This window comes from Stegostoma tigrinum, chromosome 7 (assembly GCF_030684315.1).
Source record: "Stegostoma tigrinum isolate sSteTig4 chromosome 7, sSteTig4.hap1, whole genome shotgun sequence".
NCBI classification, from domain to species: Eukaryota; Metazoa; Chordata; class Chondrichthyes; order Orectolobiformes; family Stegostomatidae; genus Stegostoma; species Stegostoma tigrinum.
In genome coordinates this window covers 84,784,920-84,802,314 of record NC_081360.1, presented here as the reverse complement: position 1 = coordinate 84,802,314, position 17,395 = coordinate 84,784,920, and the positions used below count along the sequence as shown (strand labels likewise).

Below are 17,395 nucleotides of genomic sequence, written 5' to 3'. Positions count from 1 at the left end.
TGCCAACATTCATTTTAAGCGTGCATAAAATGCTGATATGGAACTCAACTGTGCGAGTTACTGAGTTCATAAGTGCAATTAATACTGATTCACACAAGATGGGTGGGACTAAGTTCCCATTAGATGGTGGTACAGTACCAACAGATGTCTATGACTTCCTTGAGTGGTAAATTGGTCAACAGATCATCAGGGTCAAGTCAGCCCATGGGTATCGCATAGCATTTGATATGCAAGTTCCATCTGGTATTCCGAAGGCAGGTAAGTATAAATGTTGCCCAAAACTGGTTGTAACAATTCACCCAATTGTTTCTTGTTGTACAAAGCCAATCAAATGAGGAAGGGCATAAACAGACATTACATTGTTTGCTTTGGGCAGACATACTGTTGTGGAGGCAGCGAGCTATGAAGACAAATCCTAACATATATCAGCTGGAAATTCATAGTTGTATAATTCCAGCAATGAGAGATAATGGGAACTGCAGATGCTGGAGAATCCAAGATAACAAACTGTGGGGCTGGATGAACACAGCAGGCCAACCAGCATCTCAGGAACACAAAAGCTGATGTTTCGGGCCTAGACCCTTCATCAGAAAACATTTTGTTGGTATAGTCATGTGCCTTAAGGTTGACTAGTCCAGTCACATTGTTCACTTTATCGATATGCACATCCAGGTTGGTAAAGACTGGCAGATCGCATCGAACAACATATTCCTTCTGCTGTTTGCAACGAAATAGTTTGCTAGCCATACCCAACCAGCGTGGGTTTGCAAAGCTCGCAACATAATGTCTTTTTAAAATTTTTAACTTTTCAATCATGTCTAATGTAAACTTAAATTGCTAGGATTATCACTGAAATCAGGGAAACATGGACAGTTCTTGTTTATTTCTCATATGGGCAATGTTTCACTTTCTGCCCATACACCAGACAAAATGGCAATGAGTCTTTTCCTTGAATTGCCACAGTTCCTGTCGTGATGAAGGAACAATGGTACTCAGATCACATGTGTGACATGAAGGGAAGTCCTAGGAGCTAGGCAAATGGGTGCAGCTGTACTATCACAGTAACTTAGTAAACTGTTGCAGTACTTCTATCACCTGTTAATATATCAGGGCAAAAGGCTGTGGCTATATCTCTTCAAATTAATTTAGATTCAGGCTGCTTAGTTGTGGGAAAAATTAACATGTCCTCCGAACATAACAAGAACAATGGCATGTTAAGGTACTTGACACAAAGCTCTAAATACAATATTAAAAAAGAATCAGAGCAATACTGGTGTAAGACAATTCGTAATATTTCTCCAAAGTAGCTTCCAATGTCACAGTGTATTTGATTCTCTTCTGCAATAATCCAAAAAATCATGCTTTTTTAAATATAAAAGCAGATTCAATAAAACATTGCTCTTCTATGGTCAGAAATAATAATGGACTTTTGTCTCCAAGTCGCATTGTTTTGCATAAACGCACACAGTAACATGCAATACACGATGTAACAATGTTTATTAACTTCTTTAAATGAAGCTTACAGGTGAAGTTATAATGAAAGCACTTGGCATGTCAGTTGGATGACAATACATATAATACTTGAAGCCAAAGCTGTTACAAGATCCATTTAATCATTATCACAGGTTGGTACAGGAGTGCAGGTGTCAGCTGATCTGCTATTTGCACTTTATACCAGCAAATAAAAATATCATCTGTTATTACAGTGTAGTAGAAGTGCATCAATTGTATGTAAATATTAATTAGCACTCAGCAAAAATGGTATGTCGTACAGGTTTGGCAAAAATGTTTATCACAAAAGCAAACACATACTCCAAAACAATAATCTGTTGCTTCAAAGATCATAAAGGGATATATGAAAATAAAGGGATTAAATGGCAAAAATGGAAAATCTTCAGAGCAAGAGGCAACTCATTCAGAAAACAGAGCCTGCTGCCACTGTCCACCTCAAACTGTCTTTGACTTACTGAATTCTATTTTTGAAGTTTTGAGTATGTTTTAATAGTCTGATTAATTCCAACTCAATTAAATAGGATCTGAAAACTCAAGTTGTTCTTCATGCTTTCAATAAATTGGAACAGGGCGAAGTAGTTCTGTCTCAATTGACCTCATCCAGAATGACCTCTTACCGACTGAGTAAATGTCATTGGTTTACAAATTGTTTGGTTGTCAATTTTTCCACTGAGAAAGGTTTCGGTCCAACCTTGGCTTTTAGTAGATTAGAAATCCATTACCTGAACTTGTTTTCAGGATTCCCAATGTCAAATCTATGTGTAGATTTTACTGGGGTAATGAGTTTTGTAAGTAGTCTTAATTATACAGCATTCTTTGCAATGGCCAGAGCTTGCATTGACAAAAGACCAGATGTGTGTAAATTAAAAAGATATGAATTAGGTGGTTTACGTTTGAAATATTTTTGCCTCTCATTACATCACACAAGGGTACTGAGAGTCATTAGCCACATACATCAATGATAAATCGGTTTCCTAATCCCAGCTACTGCACAGGAACAGCCAGTTACTTACGGATCTGGATGAAGAAGACCCACACTATATTATCGTTCGAGAATAATGACCCTATCAGGAGAATATCTTCCATCGTCCACCTGAACACGCAAGAATTGCTTCAGTTCAGCATCTCTTCAGCTTCTGATGCAGAAATTAAAACTTGGATAATAATGCAGCACGGTACATCAATATTGCTTTACAAGTGCCAGTCTGTGTTCAAGTCTAAACATGGCATGGATTTTCTAACCTTCTGACTCAGAAGGTAGAGGTGAAATTAATTGCAAGACAAGGTGGCTGTCCCAATTACGCTAGTGGTTGAAAATAGGTTTCAAACAAACTGCTGTTTTCTTTTTGTGCCGAAGGAGAGGGTGTAATTATTGGAATCAACCTGGAATGTCACCCACTCTAAGTCTGGATCTGTTTTAAAATGCATAAACTACCATATCAGCTGAGGTAAACATGTAAACTTTAAGTATATAAGGAGGCCTGTAATATTTCATTGCGAATTTCTAACATAATTTTTTTTTGCCCTTCTACTATTACGTAGTTGGCAGGTGTAGTTTGAAGGTGGCTTACAAAGAAATTTTCGTGTCATGTATTTAACAAACTAAAGCAGAAAGAGAAAAATCTGGAACAATGAGGCAGTGTTTTATTAAATTAGAATGACAATCTTATTAGAAAATTTGAACTATGGTATTATAACAAGTCTCCCAAGTATTTCTGGCATCAACTACAGCTAGAAATATTTATATAGTGCCTTCAAAGTGGAGAAATATTCTGAAGCTCTTCACAGGAGGGTGATCAGAGTTTTACACATTCTGCTGGTTCTAGCCTTCTTTGTTTTCATTTCAGCATTTGCAATATTCTGCATATTGGTTGGCCCACATTTTTCTTTCTTGTTTTTCAATATGGTCTTGCATTGTCTCTTTCTCCCAATGTCATGCAAATACCCTCGTCACAGGCTTGAACTCATCATTATGGCACTTCAGTGCAATACTGAGGGAGTGCTGCACTGTCAGAATGTTACCTTTCAAGTGGGAAGTCTGCCTTCCCAAACAAATGTAAAAGGGACTCTTTGAAGGGCAGCAGACTTTTACAAGTCTCTGGCTAACATTTATTACTCAACCAGCATCTAAACATAAAATAATCGGGCCATTATTTTATTACTGTTTGTGAGAACATCCTGCACACAAATTAGCAGTGTGTCCTACATTACAATAGAAACTGCTACACTTCAAGAATAATGTTCTCATTAACTGCATTCTATTGTGGATATTGTGAAGTCATTAAATATACAGTATGAATTTGTTTGTTTATATTTATTGATTAATGCCATGTATTGCCCTATACACTGGTTGCTAAAAGCAATAAAAAGTTGATCTGCAAGCCTCTTTAGATTTTCCATTTACTGCTTCCGATAATATTTCTTAAGCTGGCAGCATGGTGGCTCAATGGTTGGCACTGCTACCTCACAGCGCCAGGGATCCAGGTTCAATTCCACACGTGGGTGACTGTCTGTGTGGAGTTTGCACATTCTCCCGGTGTCTGAGTGGGTTTTCTCTGGGTGCTCTGGCTTACTCCTGCACTCCAAAGATGTGCAGGTTAAATGGTTTTGGCCATGTTAAAATGTTCAGAGTGTCCAGGGATGCTTGGTTAGGTGGGTTAATCATGGGAAAGTGCCATTCCTGGGTAATAATGTTAGCTTGGTCTGGTGGGGACCTATGGGTAAAGGTTGGACAATTTGATTCTACACTTAACAGAGTTTAGAGGAATAAAAGCTTGCCCTACTGAAACATCCAAGATTCTGAGGAGACAACACAGTTTGGAGCTACAGGAACGCAGCAGGTCAGGCAACATCAGAGGAGCAGGAAAGTGAACGTTTAGGGTCAGGACCATTCCTCAGAAAATTCCTCCTCAGAAAGATTCAGAAAAGGTTTGACAGATAGGCACTGAAGATTTTTCCCTTTGTGAGGGAATTTAGAAACCAAAAGGCCACAGATTTTAAATAAGGAGTCTTCCATTTAATACAGAAATAAGGAGAGCTTCTTCCGAAAAAATTTTGCTCCAGTACACTCCCAATTTAAAGAATTCTGCCACTGCCTAAGACAGCCCAATAGGCAAGAGGGAACTTGAGACTATGGTACTTGCCACTTTGCCAGTCAAAGGAGAATCAGGTTGCATGTGGGTGGAAAAGAATATTGATTTTCCGAGCATGTTAATGCTCGGTATTCTCTACCCCAGAGAACAATAGTGGTCAGGTCGTTCAATATATTCAAGGCTGAGCTAGATAGCTTTTTTTTAAATTTACAAGGAATTCAAAGGTTATGAGGGGCAGACTGGAAAGTATAGTTAAAGCCTCCTCAAGCAAATCAGCCATGATTTTATTCGATGGCAGAACAGGCTCAAGGGGCCAAATGGTCAATTCCAGTTTCTATTGTGTTCCTTTCATGGCTGAAAGATGTGGAAATGGCTGAGTCTGTGGTCAAACAATAGCACAGTATCATTTGTTCCAACAGGAAGAACTTCTAATTGTAGAAAATATTGGTAATGACCATATACATTCCAGGACATTTAATAGTGAAAACTTATTTCAAGAAATCTCTGAATCTGATGATGCTACCTTGAAAATGCTTCAAGATGCTTGGTTATTTGTTAATTTTAAGTGACTATCACATTGACTGCTCTGCCATTTTTGAATGGAATCAACGTTAAGAAAGATCAATATTCCTTCCCATTCGCTTTGTTTCTTTAGAAGCCAATGCCAATGTTATGTTGATGATATTTAGCAGATTATTCAGGTGTTGAATATTTCTTGACCATATTAATGCCTGTATAATGGATAATAAGTGACAAATAACTTATAAATATCAGTTACCGACTTCAAGTTTTCATAATTCCTGCACTCCTTCAAAGTCTTTTCACAAACTTAAAATTGCATATATTTTCAATGGAAAACAATTTATATTTACTGTGAGAAACTTAGAAGATTTTAAACTTATTTACAGGATAGAGGACATTTCATTGTATAAATGTATCATACAAAAATAAATACTATGTTAAACAATGCTGTACATGAATGCATTAAAAGGCACCAGCTATACAACAAGCAGGAACAGAAGACTGATGCAAGTTAAAGTCAATGCAGTTTGAAAGGAATGTCGAGATGTTTGATTTATTGGAGATAGCGTTGCAAATACTGCCTGGGAGGTGTTTCTGGGTAATGGGAGGTTACAGATTGTCCCTTCACAGCATGAGGTGCAGACCTGAAAAAGATGACAGTGAACGTTACTGTATATTTTCAAGAGGGTATTTGACCTCCTGCGACACTAACTAAATTATCAGGAGAGGAGTTTGTAGAAAATAAGAGGTCTTGCTTTTTGGGTAATAGCCTTGATAACCTCAAGAAATCTCAGTAGGTGAAAAACTATTTTCTAACTTCTGAACTAAGGAAACATCCATAAACAGATCTTACATTGTTGGTGTTTTGCTTCCTGTGTAATTCTGACAGTCATCATTCAAGGCCCTTTTGAATTCTAACTGGGTTATGCCCTGACCTATGCCCACCTCAGTCAAAAATTAGACAGAATACGTCAGCCACAATTTAAATATCCTATTCCCATGGAGAAGGGTGGGGATTAGAGAGGAGGTGTAGAATATTTTCTGCAGTCCATTTGCTATATACTTGCTGGTACTCCACTTTTTTCCAAGCATGTTGCTGTGAGGTCCTTTCAAAACAGTAGTGACCCCAGAAGAGGGGCTAAAAGGTAGACCATTTGCTTTTGAGAAAGGTTTTAATGAGGTCCTTGAGGTGGAGGAGTGCTTCTCAGCCCCACAAAGAACTTACACTACCCTCCTTTTCCTGAGGTTGCTCCTCCATTCACTTCTATCTGACAGCCAGGGACTATTCACACATACCTCTCGGTGATGGACTCCTGGCACACTCCCTGTCTTTGGCTCCTAAGGGTTGTCATGAAACCAAGCTTTGCATATTAAAAGGGAGCCCAGGAATTAAAACAGCTTGGGCTTCAAATTGGAGTGAGCTTGGTCACGCTTGATTCCCATTGCAATTAAAAAGGACAAAAATACCAATTAATGAGGCAAATGCAAGTGGAATAGCATCTATTCACCTTATTTCCTTCATTATCAGGTTGTGTGCATCCGACAGATAAACACTCCTTCAGAGTGACGCATCGCTTTGTGACCAATGAACTTTCACCCTTTGCATTCATTTTATGCCTTGTGTAACAGTATTGTGTCCCTAGAAAGCAAGAACATGCAAGATATGAGAAAATCCAAGAGCCCAATCAAACGTCGGCAGCGCTGCAGAACCGTGTGGAGAATTATAAAACTGCACAGAATTTATTATCATTTCACATGAACAAGGGAAGTAATGTGAAATTGGGCTACACTCTTTCTCACAATAGGCCATCGAACCTTGAAACACTCATTAATGGAAACTGAGATAATAAAATGTGAGGCTGGATGAACACAGCAGGCCAAGCAGCATCTCAGGAGCACAAAAGCTGACGTTTTGGGCCTAGACCCTTCATCAGAGAGGGGGATGGGGAGAGGGAACTGGAATAAATAGGGAGAGAGGGGGAGGTGGACCAAAGATGGAGAGTAAAGAAGATAGGTGGAGAGAGTATAGGTGGGGAGGTAGGGAGGGGATAGGTCAGTCCAGGGAAGACGGACAGGTCAAGGAGGTGGGATGAGGTTAGTAGGTAGCTGGGGGTGCGGCTTGGAGTGGGAGGAAGGGATGGGTGAGAGGAAGAGCCGGTTAGGGAGGCAGAGACAGGTTGGACTGGTTTTGGGATGCAGTGGGTGGGGGGGAAGAGCTGGGCTGGTTGTGTGGTGCAGTGGGGGGAGGGGACGAACTAGGCTGGTTTAGGGATGCAGTAGGGGAAGGGGAGATTTTGAAACTGGTGAAGTCCACATTGATACCATATGGCTGCAGGGTTCCCAGGCGGAATATGAGTTGCTGTTCCTGCAACCTTCGGGTGGCATCATTGTGGCAGTGCAGGAGGCCCATGATGGACATGTCATCCAGAGAATGGGAGGGGGAGTGGAAATGGTTTGCAACTGGGAGGTGCAGTTGTTTGTTGCGAACTGAGCGGAGGTGTTCTGCAAAGCGGTCCCCAAGCCTCCGCTTGGTTTCCCCAATGTAGAGGAAGCCGCACCGGGTACAGTGGATGCAGTATACCATGGCAGATGTGCAGGTGAACCTCTGCTGAATGTGGAATGTCATCTTGGGGCCTGGGATAGGGGTGAGGGAGGTGGTGTGGGGACAAGTGTAGCATTTCCTGCGGTTGCAGGGGATGGTGCCGGGTGTGGTGGGGTTGGAGGGCAGTGTGGAGCGAACAAGGGAGTCACGGAGAGAGTGGTCTCTCCGGAAAGCAGACAGGGGAGGGGATGGAAAAATGTCTTGGGTGGTGGGGTCGGATTGTAAATGGCGGAAGTGTCGGAGGATGATGCGTTGTATCCGGAGGTTGGTAGGGTGGTGTGTGAGAACGAGGGGGATCCTCTTAGGGCGGTTGTGGCGGGGGCGGGGTGTGAAGGAGGGTGAATAGACCTCCTCCTAGAATACACCTCCTCCCACCCACCCTCCTGCAAAAATTCCATCCCCTATTCCCAATTCCTCCGCCTCCGCCACATCTGCTCCCACGATAAGACATTCCACTCCCGCACATCCCAGATGTCCAAGTTCTTTACGGACCGCAACTTTCCCCCCACAGTGATCGAGAACGCCCTTGACCGCGTCTCCCGCATTTCCCGCAACACATCCCTCACACCCCGCCCCCGCCACAACCGCCCTAATAGGATCCCCCTCGTTCTCACACAGCACCCTACCAACCTCCGGATACAACGCATCATCCTCCGACACTTCCGCCATTTACAATCCGACCCCACCTCCCAAGACATTTTTCCATCCCCTCCCCTGTCTGCTTTCCGGAGAGACCACTCTCTCTGTGACTCCCTTGTTCGCTCCACACTGCCCTCCAACCCCACCACACCCGGCACCTTCCCCTGAAACCGCAGGAAATGCTACACTTGTCCCCACACCACCTCCCTCACCCCTATCCCAGGCCCCAAGATGACATTCCACATTAAGCAGAGGTTCACCTGCACATCTGCCAATGTGGTATACTGCATCCACTGTACCCGGTGCGGCTTCCTCTACATTGGGGAAACCAAGCGGAGGCTTGGGGACCGCTTTGCAGAACACCTCCGCTCAGTTCCCAACAAACAACTGCACCTCCCAGTTGCAAACCATTTCCACTCCCCCTCCCATTCTCTAGATGACATGTCCATCATGGGCCTCCTGCACTGCCACAATGATGCCACCCGAAGGTTGCAGGAACAGCAACTCATATTCCGCCTGGGAACCCTGCAGCCTAATGGTATCAATGTGGACTTCACCAGTTTCAAAATCTCCCCTTCCCCTACTGCATCCCTAAACCAGCCTAGTTCGTCCCCTCCCCCCACTGCACCACACAACCAGCCCAGCTCTTTCCCCCCACCCACTGCATCCCAAAACCAGTCCAACCCGTCTCTGCCTCCCTAACCGGCTCTTCCTCTCACCTATCCATTCCTCCCACTCCAAGCCGCACCCCCAGCTACCTACTAACCTCATCCCACTTCCTTGACCTGTCCGTCTTCCTTGGACTGACCTATCCCCTCCCTTCCTCCCCACCTATACTCTCTCCACCTATCTTCTTTACTCTCCATCTTCGGTCCGCCTCCCCCTCTCTCCCTATTTATTCCAGTTCCCTCTCCCCATCCCCCTCTCTGATGAAGGGTCTAGGCCCGAAACGTCAGCTTTTGTGCTCCTGAGATGCTGCTTGGCCTGCTGTGTTCATCCAGCCTCACATTTTATTATCTTGGAATACTCCAGCATCTGCAGTTCCCAGTATCTCTCATCTTTAATGGAAACTGACGTTGGATTCAAATGGCTACTTTTAAAACAGAGCTTACTGGATTTTTGTTAGCAAAAGGTACTAAAGGAACATGACACAGGCAGTTAATATGGAGATAGGTTGCAATTTGAGCCATGATCTCATTGGATAAGCAGAACAGGTTCAAGGGGTTAAATGGCAGGCCACATACACCTAATGTATTAGCAGGTTAAAATGTGTTCTGGAATGTATGCCATAGATCGAACTGTTAAGCTGCAATTTACTGCCGTGAATTGTTGTTTTTAATTTCCCTGTAGTGGAATGATCACATTCCTAGGTGGTTAGAACAGTCACATTCTTCTTCTAAAAGATAAGCCAAGGCTGCTAAGTGGCATCAGGTGTGAGTGCATCTCTGTTGTCACGAGTGTGTCCTGGCACATTGTCAGCCTGTTTATATGCAGTGAATAGAAGAATCCGCCAGTTATTGAAACAGGCAATGGTTTAGATCAAGATGGTAAACAAAGCTTTAGTAAGTGAATGTGCATCAGGTGTTTCCCTAAACATTTTATGCCCACAATATTTTACTCACTCACATAAGATCCACACCACAGTGTTTTTACCAATTTAGAATCTGTAGACAGCATCTTCCTGACTTACTCTCTGCTGGAAAAGTGTGACCAGTTTGTAAAGGAAAACCTAACTTACTAATGAGCTTTAATGTAGCCATGGCTTTAGGATTCTGTCTCCAGAATGCCTTACCTTTTAGGGAAGGTGCATGGCACACAGCATGCATTCTGTCAAATAATTGCATATTAAAAGGAACCAAGACATTGCCTACATAGGTTCCCCAATATCTGGATTTTTGAGGGTGCAGCACCTTCAGGAATGGACAGGAGATCTCAGAGGACTGCTTGCTAGGTCTTTCACACTTAACCTGGAGGCCTTGCTCTGGGGTCTGAGAGGCTGCAGTGGGATGACTTCTCCCAAACACCAGGTGAGGAATTATCCTCTCTCCAACCAAGCAAGGATTCAGGTGGCCAAGGATGTGTGTAAAGGTTGTGCGCTCTCTCCAACCCAGGAACGGCTGGACATGTGAAGAGCCTTCAAAGACACAGCAAGAAAACTCTGGCGTTCTGACAGAAAATGTCCTTTAAGTAGTAGCCTCTTACCTGGCCATGGCTGAAGTTCCTCTGTGTAACTGATCAAAGCCTTGCCAGCTGGTCAGTTTCACTGAAGAAACTCTCCTTTTTGTTCTTACCTAAGCAACTCTAGCAAATTGCTGACAGGCCAAGAATCAGGATCCTTCGGGTCACAGAGTTGTTCAGCAAACAAACAGACCCTTCGGTCCTAATTGTCCATGTGGACCGGCTATCCTAAATTAATCCATTTGCCAACATTTGGCCCATATCCCCGTAAGCCCTTCCTATTCGCATACCCATCCGGATGCCTTTTAAAATGTTGTAACTGTATCAGCCTCTACCACTTCCTCTGGAAGCTCGTTCCATACACTTACCATCCTCTGCCTGAACAAGTTACCCCTTTGGCCCTTTTAAACTATGGCCTCTAGTTTTCCCCAACCTAGGGGAAAGACCTTGGCTATTCAACTGATCCAAGCCTCTCATGACTGTATAAACCTCTATAAGGTCACCCCTCGGCCTCCGACCCTCCAGGGAAAGTAGTCCCAGCCTATTCAGCCTGTCCCTATAGCTCAAACTCTCCAAACCTGGCAACGTCTTTGTAAATCTTTTCTGACCCCTTTAGCCTGGGAATGTAAAAGTGAGGGCAAAAATAAAATTAAATGCCTCTTAATCCCCATTAAATATGACAGCTCCAGAAGGCTTTCCCTGCTCACCTCAATTCCACCCCACAAAAGCCTGAAGGAGGGTTGGGTGATGTTGAAATCATGATCTGACAAACATTCCGAGGAAGTAAGTGCTTGTCCCTGCATGCAATCAAATGTATGCACTGCTCCCTTGCCACGTAAAATCTGCTGTGTCCTTCCCCTCATCTGTTTTGTTGTACCCAGTCCGGTAATAACATTGATGTGGAAGGCATGTGTGGGAATGGGTAGGGCGTCAAAGGTATGAATCATGGCTAAGCAGGTGCAGCGAAAGAAATTTACTAAGCTGTCCCGAGCTGGTGTGTATGATGGTCACATTTCACTATCATCTGGACATACCTCTGGGGCAGTAGATATCTGGGGCCCAGCGGTTGCATTCGTAATTATCTGCTGCATTTTCACACGTAAAGCATTTGAACCCACCAGGATAAGGCGTTGCTGCAAAAGTACAAGGTTTTACACATGATCAGAAAGCTCCAGTCATTACATGTGACTACTGATACTTTAAACGACAAGAGGAACAAAATATATCAGAACAGGTTTTTTGAGGAGATGATGAAAAGGGTCAACAAGCCTCAACGCCAATACTTTCCTCTCTCATGTGGATTGGTATTTGATTTTGCGAAAGTTTAAGTTATGAATTTGTGGATTAAAAGACTGATGAAGCTGAAATCAACACTCAGTCATCCCGCTGAAATTGGTTAGGCCGTATGAATGGGGTTCATGACTTTTCTGAAGAAAACGGTGAGAGTGAAAGGGATTGACACAATTAAAGGCTGCTCTTTCCCCATCAAGGGCACCACCCCAACATACTCCGTCCTCTGCCCTACCCCTGAGGACATAGCACCTTCCAACTCCAGCCCATCCCTCCTCTCCAGCCACCTTTCTGGAAATTTCACCACTCCCCATCCCCAAAGCCTGCCCTGAGTATTTATTACTGAGTTGGATAATGGCCTAAAAAGTCATGTATCCGAATTTGCTAATGACACAAAGTTGGGTGATATTGTAGTTGTTGCAGACAACTGCGTAAAATTATGAAGGGATATTGAAAGACAACAAGCATGGGAAAAACTAGCAGGTGGATTTCAAAGATAGTAGGAACTGCAGATGCTGGAGAATCTGAGATAACAAGGTGCAGAGCTGGATGAATACAGCAGGCCAAGCAGCATCAGAGGAGCAGGAAGGCTGATGTTTCGGGGGTGGGGGGGTGTCTAGACCCTTCAGAAAATTTTCTGAAGAAGGGTCTAGGCCCGAAACGTCAGTCTTCCTGCTCCTCTGATGCTGCTTGGCCTGCTGTGTTCATCCAGCTCTACACCTCGTTATTTCAGACAGATTTCAATGTGGGTAAGTGTGAGCTTATCCATTTTGGACTGAAAAAGAGTACTTTCTAGATGATTAAAAGTTAAGTACAGTGAATGTCTAAACAGAAGAGAGGATTCCAGTGTGTAACCTTTTCAAATGTCATGAACAGATTGAGAAAATAATCAAGAAAGCGAATGGAATACTGGTCTTTTTATCTAGAGGACAGAAGTACAAGGATGCAGACATCATGCTGCAGTTACACAATACCCTGGTTAGATACCACTTGGCGTACTGTGAAAAGATCTGGCCATCACACCTTAGGAAGAGCATACAGATCTTGAAGAGAGTACAATGTAGGCTTACAAGAATAGTATCTGGACTTCTGGGGTTATGTTAGAGGGGAGATTAAGCCCGTTTTCTCTAGAATTCAGAAGGTTAAGTAGTGACTTGATTGATGCCTTCAAGATATTAACAGGAAAAGACAGGGTAGATAAAGATGATCAATTTCCACTGGTGAGAGATTCTAGAATCCAGAGGTAGGTGGTATAGTGTAAAAGTTATGTCCCAGAATATTCAAGAGAGATGGTGGGAAGCACTTCCATAAACAAATGGCAGTAGATGCTGGGTCAAATGTTTACTTTAAATCTGAGCGAGATGATTTTTCACTAAGTGAAGATATTAACAAGATATGGGGCAAAGGCCACTATATTGAGTTAGGCCACAGATCAGCCATGAGTTCAGTGATTGATGGAACAGGCTCAAGGGGCTGAACGGTCGACTCCTACTCCTATATTCCTACTAGTTGCAAAAAATGCTTGGTTAACACCCCCAGACCTATCTGCTAATAAAGTCATAAGACCATATGATGTAGGAGCAGACATAGACCATTCAGCCCATTAAGTCTGCTCTGCCAGTCAATGAGATCATGTCTGATTGGATAATCGTCAACTCCACTTTCCTGCCTCGATTCCCTTACTGATTAAAATGTGACCTTCTCAGCCTTGAATTAACTTGACTTGAAAATCCCCAAGGGAAAGGATTCCACAGAATCGCCATCCTTTGAGAGAAAACAAATCCTCCTCATCCCCGTTATAAAAAACGTCTACCCCTTACTTTGAGATTATGCTTCCTGGTCCTTGACTCTCCTACAAGGGGAAAAGAAAAGTCTTCACATCTACCCTGTCAAGGCCCCTAATAATTCCAAATGTTTCAATAAAGCCTCCTCTCATTCTTTTAAACTCCAATGAGTAGATCCCCAACCTACTCAAACCCACTTGATAATAACCCTCCATACCCAATATCAACCAAGTGAACTTCTTTGGACTGCCTCCAATGCCAGTGTATCTTTCTTTTGACAAGGGGAGCAGAAATGTTCACAGGATTCCAGACGGACCCAAATCAAGGATCCATGGGGCCTTCCATATAAGTCTGCTGGCAAATGTGGTTGAGTATCCTTTGAAACTCTGGCGCTATTGAGACCAAGATAGTTGGAACTGCAGATGCTGGAGAATCTCAGATAACAAGCTGTAGAGCTGGATGAACACAGCAGGGCAAGCAGCATCAGAGGAGCAGGAAGGCTGATGTTTCGGTGGTGGGGGGGTGGGGGTGGGTCTACACCCGAAACATCAGCCTTCTTGCTCTTCTGATGGTGCTTGGCCTGCTGAGTTCATCCAGCTCTACACCTTGTTATCACTATCGAGACTGTTGGAGCTGCAGCTCCCAAGTGCAGGGCTTCTTCATAGAGGGGTGCAAGTCCCACTAGCTTCATTCCTCCAAAACTTTATGGCCATCATGGGGCGGGGATGGGTTCTTCACGGCCAGTCATTTGATGACTACCTTTTTTTCTGGTGCTAGTGGTTGGTGAGTTGGGGGTGGAGGTGGGGTATGGGGAGGCATCTGGCAAGACGTTAAAACAGTTCAAGGTATGTCAGAGAAAAGTTCTCATGCAGAACAAAAACTGACACTAAGCCAAAGAAAGAGAATTTGTTTAGCGTAAAATTGATAGGATTTCTAACGACGTGAAGAACACAGAAATAATTGTGTATATAATGTCAATTCAACGCAAGTGTGAAACTACAGACAGAATACTGGTTGAACAGATCTCATCATGTGAGCATCTAATGCTGTTACTCATTGCTGGCAGTCATTATTAACAGTGTCTGATTATACAAGATGAACTAAGGTTCCTTTAATAACAAAATCTAACCTATTTTTGACAAATTTATACAGGATACAGAGGCAGAATCAACTTAGATCATTGTATGTCTGCTCTCCAAGTCAGATCTTTCTACAAGTGTAATCCTTTGAAGCAAAAGCGAAAGGATTTTGTTTTCACCATTTGTTGAAGCAGTTTGTGGGTGTCTTCCACAGACATCTCATTTTTCTACAAAGTTTGGTCATTTAAATGATTTAAGTAAAATGAGTGCTACAAAGACATTGAAAATTATTTTGCATAACAAATGCTAAATTGTCAAGTTGCTATGACCAAAATGAGAATGGTCATTAATGTAAGATGAAGCCATTTTAAAATGAACATACACAGGGACAGATGGCAAGCATTTAACAAGCACAATCAAAATAATGTAATAAAGTCCTGATTTATTTATAAAAGCTTTGCATACAATGTGTCAAAACGTAAACCAAAATATTCTACTCTTTCCTCCTGAAAAAAATGGAGAGAATGTTAATTAAAGAAATGTCATGAATGTTGCTGCTCAGAAATACTAATCATCTGTTTGGAATTGGAAACACACGAGGAAGTCGGTGAGATCATGTTTGTGACAATGGTCAAAAAGTTTATTTGTCAGCAAGAAGCAGAATGCTATTTGGAATGCAAGATGGAGCCCAATGTCTTGCAGGCCAGCACATTATCTGTTTGAAAGTATTAATTCACCTATTCCAAAAATAAATATTTACAACAAATGTTTGTAGATACATTTAAGTAGGGATTTGTACGAGGGTTGGCGAAGAAGGGTCGGCTCGGGCAGTGTTGTGCTGTGTCTCAGTATGCAACATTTCTTCAAGAGACATACTCATGATGCCATCACTGTATCATTTCCTGTGACCTGATGATGTAAAGGTTTCAGTCTCCATCTTACTGGGGCCATTTGCAGCATGACACACTGTGGGAAGTGTGCTACCTGTAACTGAACTGCATAGTACTAGCCCAGATATAGCAGCACCTATGATTGCAATATATGTAGGTACCAGAAGCTGTAAATGTCTATTGAATCTTTTAGTCCTACGTTACCCATGTCTAGTTCTTAGATTATGGGAGCTCTCATAAGTATTGTCTCATCAGGTAACAACAATCTGCAAAAGGCAAAAAGCCCATCACTGTATCTACAGAAAACTGTAGTAACAGGTTAGATCAGGCAGCATGCAAGGCTACCATTTCTATTCTCAAAACCAGTTCTGTTCTGTGTTGTTACTAGGGATAAGAGTGGCACCAGTATACATGCAATGCAAAATATATTATCAGGATTAAAATTGTGCCATCAAGATTTAAAAGCCTTTCATCTGTAATTCTTTACAAACATCAGCCTTGTGATCTACTACACATTTGTTGCATAGTAACTTGAGATACAAAATTCAAACTGCATGTGATAAACATTTTCTTTTAATTCATTGTCTCATCAATGTGAGTCATGTTCCTCAGAACACTGCTCAACATGTCCTAACATAAACCTTAGGAACTAGAAATGGTTGGTGTCACAGCTGACAAATGCGGTAAATCTGACAATAAAAATAATTGACTATTTTAAACTTTTAAATCATTTAACATAAAACTTTTTTTTAAATGAGAGGACAAGGCCATGGTCAGTAGTCATCTAGATCACTGATTAAAACGAGAGCATTCCTTAATCTCAGATCAAGGAGGGTTTGGAATCTATCAATGATGGCTGAAAGGAGAAACATTCTTTCAGCTCTGAATGACCTACTTTAAAATCTAGTGATAATAGATAGTTCAAATGCTTGGCATGGTGTTGCCCTTTCTGAAATGATTAACCTTAATGTTGTTTATTTGCATGTAATTGTGCTACCAAAATGCATGATGTCATAGGTAATGATTATTTAGTACAGCATTTGTTTTGTTGTGACATTCCATCTGCCACAGTGTGTTCATATAAAACAATTATTATTAATGATTCATGGGCAGATGAGGTTACTCTAACACTCTAACAATCTCTTAGCCAACTCCAACAGCAAGCATCAGGTATGACATCACTGTTTTGGTAACTAGGAAAGTAAACAAATTCACTCATTTTTGAAAAAAAAAGTCAGGTAGCTCCTTCAAAAGATCTCAGGGCCAGTTTCTAATTGGAAAGAGTCCACTTAACTCTATTCGGACTGTCTTGGCAAGGCCTTGTACCAAAGTTCGATATCCCTGGATCACAGTATGGAGTACGAAATACAGCCTCGTGATTTTCTCAAAATACACAGTGGAGGGAGAGGGGTGGTAGTGGAGGACCAAATTTGCCCTCAAAACCTCTCAAAATGCCCACGGTCAACTCAATCATGGCATCAACCACTCAGAGGAAATGACAGAGAGAAGATGGCATCTTCCCAGCTGCTGAATGATGTAGGCATTGGCAATTCAATTGGGAAAATAGGGCGAGATTGGCAGACATGAGATTCTCAACACTGAGAGGGAAAAGTCGGAAGGTCCAACTAAGTATTAAACAGCAGGAAAAAAAACTCTTGCTGGCATGTCTCAAGAGACCTACTTGAAGCCATTTGCTTGCATTAGCATGCAATTATTATCTAACATTGCCTCATTTATTTGCAAATTTCCAAATAGCCCACGCACCAAATGGAAGCCAGATGGTGGCAATTCCTGACATGAAAGTTGG

At 42.4% G+C, this 17,395-nt stretch overlaps 1 protein-coding gene across 3 annotated transcripts in view; it reads right to left on the bottom strand.

Moving 5' to 3' along the window:
• Positions 1-1,480: 1,480 nt before the first annotated feature.
• The window catches only part of lypd6 (LY6/PLAUR domain containing 6), a 247,224-nt gene continuing 231,309 nt past the window's right edge, over positions 1,481-17,395 (bottom strand). For all 3 annotated transcript variants that reach the window (XM_059647465.1, XM_059647464.1, XM_059647463.1), the window contains exons 3-5: positions 11,580-11,678; positions 6,635-6,765; positions 1,481-5,770 (exon numbers count right to left, since the gene is read on the bottom strand). In XM_059647465.1, coding sequence (XP_059503448.1) covers positions 5,603-5,770; positions 6,635-6,765; positions 11,580-11,678 — 398 coding nt within the window. In that variant the 3' untranslated portion in view covers positions 1,481-5,602. The remainder of the gene's footprint in view (positions 5,771-6,634; positions 6,766-11,579; positions 11,679-17,395) is intronic.